Source organism: Myiozetetes cayanensis, unplaced genomic scaffold (assembly GCF_022539395.1).
Source record: "Myiozetetes cayanensis isolate MyiCay16 unplaced genomic scaffold, myiCay2020 scf1, whole genome shotgun sequence".
Classification (NCBI taxonomy): Eukaryota; Metazoa; Chordata; class Aves; order Passeriformes; family Tyrannidae; genus Myiozetetes; species Myiozetetes cayanensis.
In genome coordinates this window covers 14,956,336-14,975,978 of record NW_026086604.1, presented here as the reverse complement: position 1 = coordinate 14,975,978, position 19,643 = coordinate 14,956,336, and the positions used below count along the sequence as shown (strand labels likewise).

The 19,643-nt window shown below is 34.4% G+C and overlaps 1 protein-coding gene across 6 annotated transcripts in view; it reads right to left on the bottom strand.

Moving 5' to 3' along the window:
- The window catches only part of CSMD3 (CUB and Sushi multiple domains 3), a 605,611-nt gene that overhangs the window by 186,447 nt on the left and 399,521 nt on the right, over window positions 1-19,643 (bottom strand). For all 6 annotated transcript variants that reach the window (XM_050305446.1, XM_050305454.1, XM_050305462.1 and 3 more), the window contains 4 exons: window positions 16,056-16,212; window positions 12,390-12,581; window positions 11,459-11,585; window positions 10,569-10,771 (listed from right to left, as the gene is read on the bottom strand). In XM_050305446.1, coding sequence (XP_050161403.1) covers window positions 10,569-10,771; window positions 11,459-11,585; window positions 12,390-12,581; window positions 16,056-16,212 — 679 coding nt within the window. The remainder of the gene's footprint in view (window positions 1-10,568; window positions 10,772-11,458; window positions 11,586-12,389; window positions 12,582-16,055; window positions 16,213-19,643) is intronic.

The window sequence follows — 19,643 nt, the reverse complement described above, 5'->3', positions numbered from 1 at the left end:
GACTCTTGTTTTTATCTTTAAATATGTTGCTGGGTTTTAATTCAGAAAAAATATTACTGAAATATGAAATTACTAAATTCATTGCACTATACTAGTAGATCTTGCAAATGTTGCATGCAAGAGAATAAGATACTGAATCTAGATTACACTGGAATAAAATGTCATCAAATATGGAAAAGTTCATAAGAGTAAGATCAGAAGTAAACCCTTAAGGTAAATTTAGACTGAAGCAAGTGGTAAAACCAGTCATATATTAACTTGCATGCCTCCCTGCTGAGAACACAGGACAAACTGCATCTTTTGATTGGTACTGGCCAGTCAGAGCAGTTCATATTGGAAAGAAACTGTGTTCTGTCTCACTTAAATACTGCCTGCCTTGAATTTGGCATAAACAAGAAAAACACTCTTCTGCTTTATCTAAAACATGCTGGTATCAATTCCAGAAAAATGGGGGCTGATACTTACCCAGAATTTGTAATCGGTCTTGGAGGGTCAAAGAGACAAAGCTGTTATAAAATTTGTTATTGTTTGTAAATCACACTGTTCTTACTAGATTGCATCGTTCTGCAAAAAAATTGTGTATGGCTGAGAGGGGACATGAAGATCTATTTAGAATTTCTGATACAATCTGGTTCAGTTTTTTAATCATTTAGTGATTTTTATGCAAATTAACTTTAGAGTATGAGATCTATATGCCAAGCTTATAACCTTTCCCTTATTTGCCATCGTGCATGCTTACTCAACCTACCTCTTGCTCTTTTGGCTCTGTAGCCAAATTGGTGAAACATGGATTGGAAACGTGGTGTATGAAATGGGTGGAAAACAGGTTGATCTGCCAGGTTCAAAGACTATCCATGATCCAAACCCTAGGCAGGAGCTGATTAGCAGCAGTGTCCCTCAGGGGTGGATGTTGATTTCAATATTCATTAAAGATGAGAACAATGAGACAGAGTAAACTCTTGGTAGGTTTACAGACACTGGAGGATCAGCTGATATGCTCTAGTGCAGGAAGGTTATCTAGGGAGGTTTCAATAAGCTGGAGGAAAAGTCTGATAGAAACTTCATAAAATTCAAAAAAAGAAATGCAGAATCCTGTATCTGGGGCAAATCATTCCCGAGAAACAATTTACTAGAAAGTAGCTTTACAGAGAAGGAATAGAAAAGACAAAAACTCTTCCAGGGAGTGTGTAGGCATCAAAAGCACAAACACAGTGTTTAGAAGTTGCAACAAGGAAAAATCCAGCTGCATAAAAGAAAACACTGGTTCACTGCAAGTGTGGTCAAACGTTGTGATTTTTTTTTTTTTTTTTACAGGGGAGTTGTTTTATGTCCAACCTTGGAGATATTCAAAGCCAAACACAGGTTGATCTCTTTACCTAGAGTATAAGTGGTAAAGTTCTTTGTGATACATTAAATCAATAAAAAGAATACATCCCATTTTATTCTATTACAATACTTGGAAACTGAGGGTATAGAAAAGACTCCTCTTATGGTCAAATTGCCTTGAATAACTAGTGAGTTACGATTTGTAAATGTAATCAATTACATTGCTGTTAAAATACATTTTTGATGGGAAATAGACAAACTCCAAAATGTGCCTATTACCTGGTATATGCAGCACGATCAGTGCAAGAGTAACTCTGTGTGTAGCACATGTGTAATCCATGTGTGATCATATGAGAGTTTTTTCCTCTAAAGAAGGTAGAGAAATGCAAAAACATATTTTATTTTTATTTTGGGCACTGCTAGTTTAGAATAATCACACTGCAATAAGTCAAACCATTTGGATTAGATTAAGAATTCAAAGAGACAATTCTTGATAAGAACTCCAGCATCATGACAGGGATGAGTGGGACTAATTGTCAAAGTGTTCAGTGGGTGAAAGATTACTGAACATACTAGACACACATGGTCAGTGTGACAGAAAGTGTTTCAATGTAGTTATTACATGCTCCTGAGCTGAATGTGTTCATGAAATATAACTCCAGATTGTGCCTGGATTTATGATGAGGCATGGGTTTTGAGCAATTAATTGTTTTCATTTGCATAAAACTAAATTGGAAGATACATTTCTGAACTACAGTAGAGCAACTCTGACCTATCCCTGAATAGTGTTGCCAGTAGTATTCAGTACCAGCTGTTTTAATCTATATATCAGTTCCATTTGGTCTACATTACTTGCTAGAGAGTCCCTGGTGGTCTAGTGGTAAGGGTGCGGCGCTGTCACTGCCGAGACCCAGGTTCGATTCCCAGTCAGGGACACTCCCGGGCAGGTGGGGCTCGTTAGCCCTTAAAGGCAACCCACCTACGTCCTAAGGACCTCGCTGCCACCGTCCAAGCTCGCTTGGCCCCAGCAGATGAACCTTAGGATTAAAGGGTGGGCTCAGTTCCGCGCACACTGTGTCTCACCTAAAAAAATCCAATGCGCAGGCTGGAAGGTGGAAAGACCTTCCCCGGATCTTCGCTCGTGAAGACTGGCCATTATTTATTATTATTATTACATTACTTGCTAACAGAGAAATAAGCAGAGGCCCAACAAGCAAGACAATATTTCAAATACCCATATAACATATTCTCTCATGCAGACTTTGAATACAAGACTACCAGTCCTCCAGAAAGCCTGTGGCAATGCTCAGGTAGAAGTAATACTTACTATGGAGAGTTACTTATCTTACCCCATTCCTGCTGTATGACTCATAGGAAGTGGGGCAGAATCTTATTTTGCAGTTTCATGGCAGCCAAGCCTTCCAAAAACTTCAGCTCCTCTTACACCTGCAACTTGCTTGGATTTGTCCTAAGAGCATTCATAGGAATATGTGCATATGTTCTGAGCAGTTGAGAGGAGGGCGTATTTAAATCATCTCTTTACTAGTTATACAATGCTATGCAAATGTTCCTACAGAGGCACCAAAGTTGTTAAACCCAGAGAAGGTGTAACCACAGATCTATCTACAAATGTCCTTTATGTGGGATGTAAAAACATTTTGACACATCTTCTTAATAATAAGGCACAAAAATACATTTAAACCCTAAATCAGATAATTAAATATTCTAAGTTGATCATTCCAGTCTCAAAAATAAGTTACTGTCAGGGTCAAAAGGTTTCTGATAGTTTATAAGCCCAGGCAATTTAAGATGTGACTGAAATGTCCTAAAAGGACATCTTCATTTTCATGCAGGAAAGATACTTTGAAACATGGCATTAAAAGTGTGACAAGGTTGTAATAGACTACACTGATGCTGGGATCAATATAATAAATGTCTTGGAAATTCTTACTGTTAACAGTGATTTCTAAATTTAATGTTCTAATGCACGCCAAGTCCAATATCAGTAAGGAGTCCTAATCCCCACCTTGAAGAATTAGGGAAGATTCTTCTCAGCACAGAATCAGGCCAGAAGCTCTAAGCCTTTAAAATTTCAAGCACTCCATAACATGCAGCAGATAAAAAAAAATTATTAACTTATTTAAACCAACATATTCTTCCAAACTCCTATCAATTTAAATAAAGGTTTTCCAGTATTGCTGGTCTTTGAAACTTGCACCAGCCTGAACCAATTCCGACAGACTGCAACTTCAAAATTTGAGCTGTCTCAGAATCCATATAATACCTTTACTGTACAGACACTGCAGTCTCCGTACATCTCTAATGCTGTTTGAGAAACAGGTCAGCCTGGTATTTGCTACCTCAAATCCAACCTTCTATACAACTTTTCCTGAAAAAGAAAGAATAAAATATCTGCAGTGCTTTCATTATCTTCTACCAACAGAAACACTGCTGATAATTTTTTTTAATCGATTTTTAACTTTTATTTCTGCTGTAGATCTAACAGAGATTTAGGAGCATAGTTGATATAATTCTTAAGTAAATTCTAACCACAGACTCTGTTTGTTGATTTTGCATGACTTCATAGATTCTATCTAAGTTTGTCAGTCATTGTTTGAAGATTAAAATGAGAAAATATTAAGAATAAATCACAGAATCTGAGTTTCATTTGGGGCAATGTACCCCTTCAACAAACAAAGTTTAACATCTTGCACAACCAGGGTTTTCTATGTTGTCTAGGCAGGTCTTTGTGTTAAGGAGCCACTCAGGTAGTCACATCTGCACCACCAGAGCTGGGACCAAGGCCCCTTTGCAGCTACACACCCCACACTAACACAGACCAGGTTTCCTTCCTGGCTCAACTCTGGCTCAACTCCTGTAGTAGAGTCTCAGATGTCAACTGAACTAATTTTAAAAGTCTTGTTTACACTGTAAAATGCTATAGTGTTATATCTTTTTTTTTGGGAGCGGGAACAGTGGGCATCAAGTTCTTTCTTAAGGGACCAATTTTACTATGAGATAGGTTAGGTTTATAGATGGGTTCTCAGATAGGATAGGTTATATATCTTATTACCAGATCCATTTTAGTTCTTAGAAAGATAGCAGACATAGGTTTAATGAGATAACACAATTTTATTTTTCTCATTATTTTTGTTTTTGTCAATTTATACTAGTTGTTAAAACCATCCAAAGTACTACACTTCCCTTACCATGTCTTATTGGACAACCTTATGAACTATTTTATTCTCAGTTCATACATTATCATCTTTTTCCATAAATATGAACTATTCAGTTCAGAACATCTATTACTTCCTAAGCATTTACTCATAGCTTTGGCACTGAGTATGAAACCCAGCCCCAAGAAAATTAATTGACATATGGTTGCAGATAATTTCTGGAACTCAGCAGAAAATGGATGCAGTGACAATATGTAATCATACAGGCAATGCATTCCAGCTGGAAAGAAGTGTTTTGAAAATCTTAATTTCACTTAGATTGCATGTTTGGGGCTTGGGTTTTTTTGGAACTATAGGGTTTTTAAAGCTTTTTATACCAGATCCATCCCTATGTCAGATGGCATACTTCTTTATGTGTGCATATGAATACAGTGAGATAGAAATAGCTTCTCAAAAAGAAGAAATGATGAGGATCTTGGACCACACGCAAGGGCTACTCATGCAGTGAAAAATCTTACCAATGGTCATTTAGTTCTTAATAGCATTTCTACTGAAAAGATTATTAAGATGATTTGAGTGAAAAAAAATCTCTGTTTAATAGTGGGCAACCTGCTTTGTTGCAACTATTAAGGCAATGGTTGCACAACAGAGAACAACACTGCTGGTTAGCCTTGTCCTTGAATAGAAATCTTCTGAAGAGAAGGGGAGATTGCTCCCATCTTAAAAGTTAAATTTTCTATTTTGCATTTCAATATCAGAAATTGTATATATATATTGCATTATAGTTTCACAGTTTCATAACCCTATTAATATTTCAGTAGTTCCTAAAGATGGGGCCAAATTTGGAGCTCCTGACACTTGAAAAAGTAAGAAGGTATTTAATCTGTCTGAATTAGCCAAATTAGCCAGCTTTTGCTAACTTTTTACTTTAAACTTTTTTTTTTTTTTTTAAATTATTATTTCTTGTTTGGTTTCTGTTTTTAGTTGTGGACATTCATAGTTATTTCTGATAGGAAAATAGTCCTCCTGAAGTCTCAATCCAAAGGACTCCTCTCAAAGTTGAAAGAAATCAGCAAACCAGAGTGTGAAAACATTTTAGATTAAAAACTCATTCTGCTAAGGAATAGACATGAAGAAGAACAAATACTATCCTACTGACTTCAGGAAAGTGAAAAATTATGTCAGGAAGTGATCCCTATACCAGCAATGCTAGGAAACAGCAGTCTAAGAAAACAGTTAAATTCCCCAGATGCAAATCACCTTAAGCTTAAATGTGCCAAAAGTAGAGATCTTTGTTACTCAAAAGCTGAAGAAAAAAATAAAAAAGAAAACCAAAACCAAATCCAAAACCAAAAACAACAACCAACCAACCAAAATAAACAAAAAACAAGCAATCAAATAAAAACAAAAAAACAAAAACAAAACCAAACCAAAACAGAACAAGAGGATGTTCAGTGTCAAAGGAATCTTCCCAAATGCGATGTGGTGAAATGCATCTGTGTTTGAACAAAGAAAACCTCACCAAAACAGAATAAATGAAAATAATAAAAATAATAAATAAAAATAATAAAAGTAACAACAAAAATAAAAGCAGCAACAACAACAATAAAAGCAACAGCAACAAAATAACAAAAAAACAACCAACCAACCAAAAAAAAACCCAAAGAAAACAGCCAACCAAAAAAAAAAAAAAAAACACAAAACATTTAGAAGACTGTGTAGTTATAAATCAGCACTAATTGTAAATATAGAAAGCTGTCTTGAAAGCATTTAATCTTTACAGCAATCAAAGTAAGCAATATATTGCATTAAAATTTAGACTGGAAATTAATATTGCCAAACTTAAGCCATCCAAGTAGGTATCTGTCTCAGGTACTCTAGGCTTTTTTCTGTAGTCTACAGAGGCAAGTAATTCCAAAGGGTTATTCCCCCAGCCTTAAAATAAGGAGGGACAGCTGTAGTTTGACAGTAAATCCAAGTATTTTAAGGCATATCCTCTTATATAAGAAATTGCTGTCAAATGATATAAAATACTGCTGGAGTATTTATTTACAAAAAACCTCCCAACACTCAAAACATGTTTACAGGTTAGTTTTGCACTGGCTGCCTTATAATGCCCAAAAAATGCTCTATATTGTGTGCTGTTTAGTCAGAAACGTGACTACACTCCTGAGCAGAACATATTCTGTAATGATGACGGACTCAGTAGTGCAGCTATTAGCACTGAAATAATGGGCTGTGAAAAATGAATATAGATCCTTCCTTTCTGAATAAAAGATAATTGGCACCTGAAATGTTAAAGTTAGCAGAGAGTAAACTTCCCTGTAATACCAGATTCAAAGGCCCTTGCAATCTGTGGAAAGAAAGAATCTCATCAGTTTCTTCTGATATTGCACACTTCACACATATTAAAGGGATTAAATAGATTATATTAAACACATACAGTTATTATCACTCAATGTTTTGCACGTTAGTATTCTTACTCAACTATTTTCAGTTTTCTGTTTTATTTCTCAGCTGACCAACATGACGCAATGTCAGCTAAAAAAAAAAAAAGTTTCAATATGCCTAAGATTTCAGCCTAACCTTGTTTAGGCATGTTTCATTATGTCTAATATCTTGGCATATCCCAACAACTCATGTCTCTGCCAAGTACACGATTGTATCCTTCCCTTCCTCCTTCACTTTTCTTGATGGTCTAATTTTCTATTTTTTGCAGAATTTAGTGATTAAAGATGTTACTGATGATGTCACTGGTGTTTTTCCAGTGTGTGTTGGGCTCCTCATGCTCTGTCTCTGACAGTTTAGAGAAAATATGATGTAACAGGTATTTCCTGTTTGCATATTGCTTCTGGCCTGTTGTTAGACTTTCACTCTTTTCTGAATTAAGAATAGGCCTCTGGCACCTGTTCTCTACAGCTACATTATTCAACTTGTACATGCCATTTAGATATGCTCCAAAATTCTCATATTGCAATCCTACTGTTGAATCATCAGAGGTTCTTAGTTTCCTTTTACATATATATAAAAAGTTTTTAAAATGTTCTTTATTACACATCTTCTGGTAATTTGTTTTTCAGGATTTGTGGGCTCTGTTTTCTATCATGTTACCTCACTGTCATCTCAAAGGAGAGTGCAGTTTAAATTAAGAGATTCTGTATTGATCATTTGCAGATGTCCAATAAGAAAATGAAAGATATAAAAGAGAATATTAGACCACAAGTCTGCTCTGCCTAGTGATGAGATGCAAAGTCATTTATTTCTTTGTTTATGTTAGATGTATAAATCATGCTGTACTTCCACTAGTCCTGGATACTCGATACTGGTAGAAAGTACAGAAGCACAATCAGGTTTAGTTACCTTATTTCATTTGAAGTCCATCCCTTTCCTTTCTTGCCACCCGAGTAATGTACAATCATATTAAATATGAAAATTTTTCCTTGTCAACCATGAAACAGTCTGCAGGTGTTCAAGGCTAGATTGGACAGAGCTCTGAGCAACCTGGTCTAGTGGAAGGTATCCCTGCCCATGGCAGGAGAATTGGAACCAGATGATCTTTAAGGTCCCTTTTAACCCAAACCATTCTATAATTCTATGATCATTTTCTTATAGAGATTATGAATGTTTGATTTTTTTTTTCTCCCAAAAAGGCAAGTTAACAAAAAGAAAGAAACAAAACAGACTAATTGACACAATGGGCAAGAAAAATCTCATTGTGAAACCTTTTTCCTTCAGATGATCTAAATTTTACAAACTTAATAACAACTTCCATGCCTTCTAAAGGATTGCTTTGGGCAGCCCTAGATAGAGAGAATTGTAATATTACCAGTTGTAAATAATAATAATAATAACAACAACAACAATAAAGTTTCTTTCTACTATTTATATAATGTTTCAACTTCTCTAGGCTTTCTTTTCCAACTTTCCCCCTTTAATTTGGTGAAGGATGCTATCTCTTCTCTATTGTATCTTCTACCAGATATGAATTGTTCTTCTGCATGTATTGAATGGCTTATAAGAGTCAAATATAAATTATACCATGTTATCAATTGTGAAAATTTTCACTCTCTCAATAAATGACAGATGCAAAATTGTGTAAGAACAGTTGATAAAATTAAATATAAAACTGTAAGGAACTAATAAGGAGGTTAATCCATTTTTGAAACAATTTTTGTTTAAGAAAAATAAAATAATAAAAAAAAAATGCAATCAAAGTCTTAAAAAGGTTTGAACATAAAATATCTGTTGTCATTGAATGACATTCTTCTAGAGGTAAAAGGGCTCGATAATCCTGTTAAATAATCTTATCCACTTTCACAAAATGGCAAGAGCAAATTCAAAGCAGAAACCTCCCCTGTGTGAGCTTTCTGTTTGTTAATTACACTGTAGCTAAAGTATGAAGACACCATCTGTTTCACTCAGACATTACATACTCAAAGGAAGTTTATGAATACTTGAAACAAAGTTTCAAAGAATTATATGTCTCTTTCCTCCATCCCCTCAAATATATTTTTTCCTCTTAGTGAAATAATATGTCTATACAGCAACAGTGTTATTCAGGTTGTGTAGCTATTTGCACGTTATTTTTAAAACCTTAACTTAGGAAAAAAAAAATTAAAAATCTCAGTTATTCTAAGAATATACACCCAAAATGTATATTTTGAGAAGGATCACTGTGATTTTGCAAATTTGGACTGAAGAGTACGAGAAATGCTGAGGCAGTAAAACTTCATGGATCCTTTAAACTGTCGCCATTAGATCTCAACAGACTGTAACAGCACGGAGAATTAAATAAAAAGCCTCTCTGTTCAGATGAAGTTCCAACCCTCTTTTAAGATAAATCACTGCAAGTGAATCAGTAGCTGTTTTATAGCATTACTCCCATGTACCATCCTTTTTCGTTGTAACTCCCTTCTTATTTTTAACTCCATTCTTATTCTGTATCAATCTATTTTTCCACTGAAGCTTAATGACTGCCTGAATAAGTTCTGTGTATAATGGTCTTCCCACTCTCTATCTGGCCTCAACATTAAACAGGAGTATGTCTGAGAATGGAAAGCAGATATGTCAGACTCTCCCAGACAGGCTCTGGAAGGGGTAAGGTGGTAAAATGGTAATAATACCTTGGAGCCAAGGATTAAAAGCCTTATTCAAGGCTTCAAAAACCAGTTGATGGACTAGTAGCACTCTTTAATTTTTTACTCTCATTTACATAATTCATTCTTCCTTCAAATTACTGTATGCACACACATGTATTTGTCACACACAGAAAGAATGAGGGTAGGGTAAAACAAGGGCTAATACAACTACCAAGCATGGAAAGCACAATGAGGTAAATAATGTTAACATTAAGAGTTTCTGTGTCAACCCATGTTAGAAACACTGCTACTGCTACACAAAATGATAATATTAGAATAGATCTGGATAATCTTGAAAAATATATATATAAATTTCACTGACCAGAGGAAAAAGAAGGTCAAAATGGACCTTGTTTCTTCTGTTTCAGCAATAAAATGTCTAAAGGGATTTAATAACAGTTAAGTAACTGTTTAGATTTGTCATCATGCTGTCTGTAATAAGATGATATAGCACCAGAAGGTAAAAGGGAGAAGGACACTACTGTTCCTGTAGTGCTCTTTCCTGTTTCATCCTATACAAGCACAGCAGGAATGAAAACTCCCCACAGATGTCTCTGAAAGCAGAAACTCTTATTGATTAGAAAAGGATGAAGCTTTTAACATGACTACATCACCTCCTTTGGGAAAAACAGTAGTCATAATTATGAGCATTCTGGCACTGCCCCAGATGCTCTTGAAACAAAGCCTAAACTAGCAAAGAACATGTTATTTTATTGTTGTGGGGTTTTTTGTTTGTTTGTTTGTTTTTTTCTTGGTGTTGCTTTGTTTTGGTTTTTTTAAAGATAAAAATACAGTTTTACAATAAATCTGTAAGTTGTGTCTTTCCCTAAAATGTCAGAAATGTTGTCACTGATTTCAAGGTTTCCAGAACTACAATTATCTGTATGTGAATTATCTCATAAAATAAATTTAAAATTAATCAACTTACTTGAAAACTGTATGGCGAATCCAGATTTACTGATATAAAAATCCGTGTCAAACTGGACAGTTACTATGTTGAGAGTACTGTGAATGCCTTCAGGAACAAGGGAGCCACTAATTTCTTTGAGTAACATCTCATTCTCAGGTGGACCATCCCAAACTCGCAGGATGTCATGGGATGCTTCAGTATCAAAAGCAAGAAATTGGAGGCTGAAAGAACACCATGATTTTATTGTCAGCTTTCATATTACCCAACAATATAACTTTAACAACAAAACTGTACAAACAAACAAAAAAAGCAAATAAAATTTTTAATTTCTAAGGGTGATTTTCTATAATGTTTCACACGTTTATCTTTGAATGCATGAAAGACCATTACTAAAATGAATTTGAAAGAAAAAAACTAACAATATTTGAATTTATCCACTATGAAATAATGTATTACTTTAGCCATTCAAATAATCTACAAGTAATCTAAGCTGTCTTTTCAGAAGAGAGTTTCAGTTCTCCTAAGACATTATTATGTATCACATTCCCATCAAAACAAATTAACTAGAACTGTAGAATCATGCAATTAGCAATGTAGTGTGAATAAATGTCCAACAAAAAAGAACTGCTAAAATGCAGGGTATTTATTTTAACGTAGTCTTTCACTAAAGAGTTCTGTTGCTTCAGGCATTTCACAAAATTATAAGCATTTTTAAAGCTTGATCTTCTTTAGTAAATATCCATTGAAAAATAGACACTTTCAACCCAAACCTAAAATGCCAAAAATACTGACCTTGAGTTACGCCTTGAATTTTAAGTCCAAAATCCCTTTTTTTCTCCACTCAGGAGCTAAGATTTGGTTATTATAGTCAAAAACATTTTTATAATTGTAAGATTTGTTTTCAGTACCTGACAATATTTCCTGGGTCTACTTCAATCACCCACATGCAACGCAGGTTGTTGTCATAGGGAAAAGGATAGCCAGGAGATAAGATTCTTCCTGATGATTCTCCTTTAAAACGGCCTCCACATTCAGCTAGCAAAAACAAAACAAACCAAAACTAAAACAAAACAAAAAATGTAATGGTATTCCAGCTAATCATGTGAGCAATCACTTTAAACATCTACTCTCTTGTTGAATAGGTAGCACAATTAATGACTGTATGCCCTAATATTGTAAGAGAGTATATAAGGACTGCATTACACCTTTTGCTTCCCTTACTCACTCAGTCTAAATTTCCTCTAAAAGAATATGAAACAGAAAGAAAGCTACTACAATATTTAAGACTTGTCTCTTTTCACTCTCCCATGGGAGTAATTGAACATGTAAGTACCTGCAAAACTTATAAAGTTATAATAGTAATATTGTAAATAAACAGAAATTACAAACCCCACAAAATAACTCTATATATCTTCATATACTAATGTATTTGGTTTTACTTATTTTATAGTATTCTACATAAATATATGAAAAGTTTTCTAGCTTAATGTTATTTATGCATAATTAGCAAAAAAAAAAAACAACGTACAAACTTATGAAACACTTATGGTCCTGGCTTTCTGATTAAGCTGTCTTTTTCTATTGATTTTTTGCTGAGTAGAAATAGATTTTCATGCATTAGTATTTTCAGTATGCAAAAATGTTTAATATTTACTATCTTTTTTAAACCTAAAAAAGACATCACCACTCACATAGACATAGATGAGAACTATGCAGAGAGAACTATAAATGCCTGTGTAAATAGACCATAGATCTAATGATTCTTACAATTTTTTCTTTCTTGCATTCAAAAAATAGCTTAAATAAATAAAGAGGTAATAATAAAAAAGTGTCTAATACCAATACATGATGGCAGAGGATAGTCCCATGCCCTTCTTTCCCCAGTCATACACTTTAGCAGGCTACTTCCATGGAGTGTGTAACCTGGATTGCATCCATAAATTATAGTACTTCCAGCAAAATGGCCTTGATCGCTGATTTTATATCCAAACTGTGGGACACCAGGGTCCTCACAGTGTGAAAGCTCAAAACCTGTGGGAGAATAAATTTGTAGTTACAAAATCAAACAAATAAATACATTAATGCATTAATACATTAATTTCTCATAACAACATATTTAGGTTAAAACCAGTCCTATGTTTTTGAGTAGCCTAAGTAGGATAACGTCTATACACTTTTCTTAGAGCATGAAAGCCAGACTTTGTCTGAACTTGTCAGAACTTCATTTTTCCTGAGAGTTCAATTAAAGATTGAGAAGAAAATTCATTATCATTATCAATCAGTTCTAAAACAATATGTTAATTATAAAATGGCAACTAAAGTGACTGTCCATTTAGTTGTGAATAGACATTTAAAGGCTCATAAATAAAATTGAACAGTACATTTGTTTGTCATTATTTAGCATAGTAACAACAACAGCATAATAGCACCTGTGGTACCAAAGAAATACTGTTATATTCATCAATTCCTACCCTAATTTTGTGTTCAGTAGATTGTAAATTTAAGAACTACATGCAGGAATCAATTATAATGATGATGTAGAGAATTCAAGCCAAAGAGCTTGGACATTTTTAAGAATTAAGAGAGATGGAGCAAGAAGGAAACAAAATAACATATGCATTACACAGAAAAGAGGAAGCATACTAACATGGGGAAACACAAACTGCAATCTGGGAGAAAGATTTTCTATTCCAAATCAGGTTTTCTATTACTAACTGAGAAGTAACTCAAAACCTCACTTTGTTCAAAACCAAATGGTTTTATCAATATCACGCAGCTCAGACTATTTGTAGGAAAAAAAGAGACTTTGTGTGAGATTGGTATTCCTATACCTAGGTAATATGGGAGCAAATGAAGGGTTTTTCATGTCTACTTTGTTCAGTAAAGCCATTCACAGAGTATTTTTCCATCTGGTCAAGAGTTGGTAGCCTTTCACAACCTCTCCCCAGGTGCGGAATCACTATTATTGATTAAAAAAATGTTCTTTATTTTATTTTAATGGAAAAATGCTTCATGTTGGATAAGACTGTTTGCTCACATAAGGGCATAAAAAAAGGTATGTCAAATTCTGTACCTTTACAGTTACTCCTTCAGCTCATTTCGTATGATTGAAAATGCCTAACCTATTGAAGAGCCTTCACAACCTTTGAGCTGAACTCTGCTCATTCCTAAGCTATTGTTTCCTAGTACAGAGTGTGTTGCAGAAGCTCTGAAAGAGGCTAAAGTGAGTTCCAGATGAAGGAAGTTTTTGATAATGTTGGTCTGGATACTTATCGAGCAGTTAGAATTTCCTGTCTTCTAAGAAAACTGCTGATCACACTGTGTGAAAAGAAGTTAAAATCTGCCTTGATCTCTGAGATTTCCTCATCTCTGGACAGCAGAGATGATTATAGACGAATAAAAGAAAACTTTTTATTAACTGATCGCTTCCCTCTTGAAGATGATCATGTAACTCCATTTCCTAAGTGTGGCTACTGGAAGCGTTTTTGCTGCCCTAAATGTGTATATGACCAGTGCAGGCAAAGAGGGAGTGAGGCATAGCAGGGAAGTTTGTGGAGGAGGACACACAGGGAGAACACTTCTTTGACAGGGTGAACATTTCACTGGCTCAGTAGAGAGACTTGAAGCCCACATAACCCAGCAAACTGGCACCACTCTGTGAGCATCTGCATAAGCCAAAAACACTCATCACACCTGACCCTCAAGGCAGAGTGGTGGGCACTCATCTGAGAGCAGAGGCTTCAGCTCTGACTGGGATTTGCACCATCCACCCTGGCTGATACATCCACCCAGACAGAGCTCAGACTGAACTATTCCTAATTCCTAGTATCTAATCTAGCCCTACCCTCTTTCAGTTTAATACCATTACCTCTTGTCCTATTACCACAAGCCCATGTAAGAAGTCCCTCACCAGCTTTCTTGTAGGCTCCCTTTAGATACTGGAAGGCGAGATAAGATCTCCCCAGAGCCTTCTTTTTTCCAGGCTGAACAGCCCCATCTCTCCCAGCCTGTCTTCATAGGAGAGGTGCTCCAGCCCTCAGATCATCTTCATGGCCCTCATCTGGACTTACTTTCTCTCATCTAGTTCTACCAATATCAATAAAAGAACATTCAGCACTCTTCAGGCTAATAACTACACAGGCTAGGAATATGTATTCTCCAAGAATCATAGAATCAGATGGGTTGGAAAGCACCTCTGAGATCATCAAGTCCAAACCTTGATCCACTACCACCACAGTTACTAGACCATGGCACTAATGGCCACATCCAACCCCTTCGTAAACACCTCCAGGGAGAATCCATCACCTCCCTGGGCAGCCCATTCCAATGCCTGATTAATGCCTCATGTCTGTCTCAAGCAACACAAAATGTTAATTATAAGGTTCAAGTGCTGGGTTTGGATGTACCTATATAAATAAGAAAAATCAAATACCTTGACACTTATACAGTAACACAGCACCAAAAGGCCTATCTTTAATCAAAGGGTACAGTCCTATGCTATCACATGCTACTACAGGGTATAATTATACAACTTTCACCTTGAAAATAATTACATACTCTCTAGTATCTTGAAACATTTTCCTTTCATTGTGCAAGACTTATGTTATTTTTTTTATTAGAATTAATTTTAAAAACATGATGTAGAGTTTTTGAAACAAAAGAACAGTTTTACAGGTGAAAAATGAATGATTTAGGCACAGGGACAAAAAAGGGTGTTGATAGCTGCAGAGTTACTTAAAATACTGTCCTGCTTGATAAAAATTCAGATTTATATTATAATTCAGGGATGGTGAAATAGATAGATACTAAAAAAAGTCATATACACTACATGTCACTAGTCATGTGCAACAGTCACATACATTTTCAGAAGCTGACACTTGATAAAACAGATGTGTATAGCTGCTTCCATATACCCTCTAAGCCAGAGATCTGAAAAGATTTTTCCTCTCCTCAGGTTTATAGTTTAATTTTTTCAGTCCACATATAGGTAAAAAGATTTTGTTAGGAACCTTTCTTTATCACTTTGGTTCCAAATTGGATGATTCTAAACAACAACGCAAGTTCAGAAAAAAATGCAAAGCAAGTATCAAACATGAGTCTTAAGAGGGAGAATGTCCTTTAGTTATAAATTATCTTCATGAAACAAAGTGTTTTGGTCGCAGTTTAAAAATACTCACATGCTTCTAAATTTTTATGTGCTAACACAATTAACTGAAACTTACCCTATTTTACTTATGCTTTCCAACACTGAAAAAGACTTCAAAATAATCCTCTAGAAAAAGGACAATGATTTAAGTATCAGACTATACAAATGATTGCCAAAGCAAGGTTTCAGTATGCTACACATTTTGGGTCTTTTGAGGTATGATTATGGAAGTATATTTTGTTGATGAGCGATTTGCTGTTATTTTTTTTAAGTATTTGTCATTTAACTGCATTTTCATCTTATGATTTTCATTCCTTTAAAAGCATAAGTCTATTACTACTGTTTTCTCAAATACTTACTGGTATACACAAGCTGAAAACCTTCATCAGTGCCCTCCATGTCTGAGTTAAATTCCAACCACAAATGATTTGAAGTACTACTTAGTGTCAGGCCTCTTAATGATGCCCCAGTATATGCTCCCAGCAGGTGAGCAGTGTTGTCTTTACCATCATAGATCTGTAAAAAAATGTGAATTTTACAGTTATGAAGAAAAGAAAGCTTCATTTTATTTACAAAATAATTCTGTACATCTCCATTTAGAGGGAGGGCAACTCTGCCAAGGGAGATCTATCGCCAGTCAAGTCAAAGTACAATTTGCATATATTATTTGCATCTCTTAATTCTGGTAATTCTTCCAGAGTTTAAAATATGTCAGTTCCTTTTTTGCATAACAATAGAAGTGGGCAGAGGTGCCATATCATCTCAGTCTTTTTAAATCTGTGTTTTCTCTTTCACTGTCAGTAATGTAACATTGATCACAGCCTATCAGCAAACACCTGTTTTCTGTAGCTGTATCTGCCTCAAGTCACTGAGATGGCACAACAGAAAAGCTCACATATCCCCAGTTTTGGCTTATTATATAAACCTGTGGTGGTTTTCTTCCATGTGAGGAGAGGTTCAAATATAACTATAAAGTAAAAGGAGAGTAGGAAATAAATTTAGCAACTGCTTCTGTAAGTTGAAAGAGTAATGTAATCTATATGTAAATTGGAACACAGCACTTTTATTATTTATTTTTCTTCAAGTGTTGTTCTTTTCCACATTTGAAACAGAAACTTTCATCAGATACTAAATATATAGAACAATCCTTTAATAATTCTCAGCAAATTTCCCTAAAATTTGATTGCTTTAAAGCATCACAGGTTGTTGTATTCCTGTAATTCCTATAAAAACCTATAACTTCACAATAATCACTAATACATTCATTATGTCCCATAGGATTTATTTAGGGACTTCTACAATAAATATAACTTTGATTAATGTGGTTTACAAAAAAATTCAGTCACAAATCAGTAAGTTGGCCTCTGAAGAATTTTCAAATTGCAATACAGGAAATTTGTAAAACTTTAGTAAAAAATATGAAATTGTCTACAGTTCTAAATAAAATCTAGTTGTATTAATTAGAAATTTAATTGAAGATTGTATTTGTAAACAGGAATCTTCATCAGAATGAAACCAAAACAAATACTCCAGGAATACTAGTAAGGCAACAAAGTGAATGTGAAGTATTATGATGCCTGTTCCCTATCTGTGAAAATGACTCACATACACAAATCCTATTTTCATAAATCCTCATGTCTTTAGTAATAACAAAGATTTTACATTTAATGATATGCTGAAATAAAACAAATAAGTGATTTCCAGCTATCTGTAATGAGTAAATAATTGTACAGCAGTTTAAGATGCACAACAAAACTACTTGGTATCATTCCTTGTTTTTTATTGACACAAGCAAATAAATTCCAAACAAAGTTCAATTTAAATGCCATTGTCCTGAAATGGAGTAAATATAAGACATTACAGAAAAGAAAAAAAGGTGCAATTAATGCTTATCAAATAAATAGTAATTTCAAAATACGTATAGCGATATTAAAATAGATTACTTATATTTTTAAAAAACTTCTGTAAAACTATAGTGAGATCAGCAACCAAGCCAGAAAAATATAAAAAACAATTACAAAACAAGCAAAAAAAAAAAATCAACAAAAACAAATAACCTACTCCCCCTGCAAAAATTAATTCTGAAATTTACTTAGTTTTGTTTTAGTAACTGAAAGGAAAATGCCTATTTCAGGAGAACAACAACTACCCACAAGAGATATTTACATCATGACAGACTTAGAGAAAATCCGGCTTGAATATGATGCTCTTTCTCCTAATTTCTCCAAGGTACTTATAACTAATAATACCCAAGGATTCAGGATTTATTTTATTTTTAAACACTCTATAAGAATAATCCATTTCATGCTATATGTGTATCACTAATAATTAACCAAAGGAAGCTGCTAATAAGTTATAACAACTATTCTCAGTGTCTTACCAGAACTTCCAATATGCCACATCATGATAAAAATTTTCTTCATGTCAGAATTTCCCCACACATACTTCATTGCCAGTTTTGTTAGATGTCCTACCATATTAAACTTTTTGCATTAGTCCACTGTCATCTCTTGTTAACACTAATTCTACTTTGTGGGCTAACCAGCTGTCCCACTGTATAATACTGTTAAGCCTATATAATTTCTATGAAGGAACAGAATTTAAAGTACCCTAACACTTCTGGAACTGATTCTTCTGAGTAGGAAAACTGCATTTGGCTGAGGCAGGATTGTGATCCATTTGAACATGAAACTGAATTAATTTTCTTCTTTTGGTTACTGTCTTTCAGACACTCAGAGTAACATAAACCCCTTTTCTTGAGACAGTGGGTCTCCCTTAGAATAATGAATGCATGTTTTCTAGTACAACTTTCAGTTTATGTCACATCATCTTTCTGTGTATTTGATTTAATAGAAATTAACCAGAAATTTACAGTGATTTGAATGGTACAGTTTAGCTTGCAAAGAAAGTGCTAACAGATCCTTGTGAGATTTGCAGAACCAGCACTTTCTTTCTAACTTTGCTAAATTAGGTGGAGGTTCTTTAAAATTAGGTGGGAGCTAAAGATTTTGAATGAGTTAGTAATTCAGTTTCATAATTTGTTCTGGGAGACAATGTGAATTATATTATACATTAATTAAGGTAGCACCATTAGCTTATTTTTAATATAGGAATATTCTTTCTTTTAGGCCTTCCCAACAGACCTGGATTTAAGTCACTTGGGTGCTAAAGTCAAGTCCAACAATAATCATCGTGAAAATATTATTTGGCTGGACATATTTTTCTTAAAGTCATCCTGTAACATTAATGCAAAGATAATTGATTCATGACTGTATAATGCCTGAATAAGCAGTAACAAGCTATTCAGAAAACAGAAGTCCGTATTTATCAGCTATTTAAAGGCTTAATCTGTTAAATGATTAATTCATAAAGAGGAGCAAAGACACAGAGAATTGTGTTAAAGTTCTTCATATCACAATAATATTTTGAAATGTTATAGAGAAGGATGATAGCAGTGAACACTATACAAATATGATTTGAACTAGTAGATGTTATGTTCAATTTGAGAAGGAGCCGTTTATGTTTGCATTCACACTTAGCAAATAAAACTTGCTAATCTTTTGACTGGCTCCATTATCAACAAATTTTAAATGGAAATTAATGACCTTTTTCTGCTAAATTTTTTAACTATGTAATTTTAGCAAGAGAATAGCATGAAGTGAATGTATTAAATCTGTGCATTTTAATCAAACTATTTTTGAGACTTTCCATTGAAACATAAAAGACATATGGATATGATGATCTGTGCCTTTATAAAGAGAAGAAATAACATAAAATCAGCAGCTCAGAACTGAGGCTGTCAACGCCCTGTCAAATGTATATCACATGCAAATAGAAGCACTAATATAAAGACAGAAAAGGGCCCATATGTTTTGGGGTTTTTTTTGTTCCCTACATTTATTACCTATTTCGCACTTGTGTTTTCCAGATTATATTGCTAGAAGTAT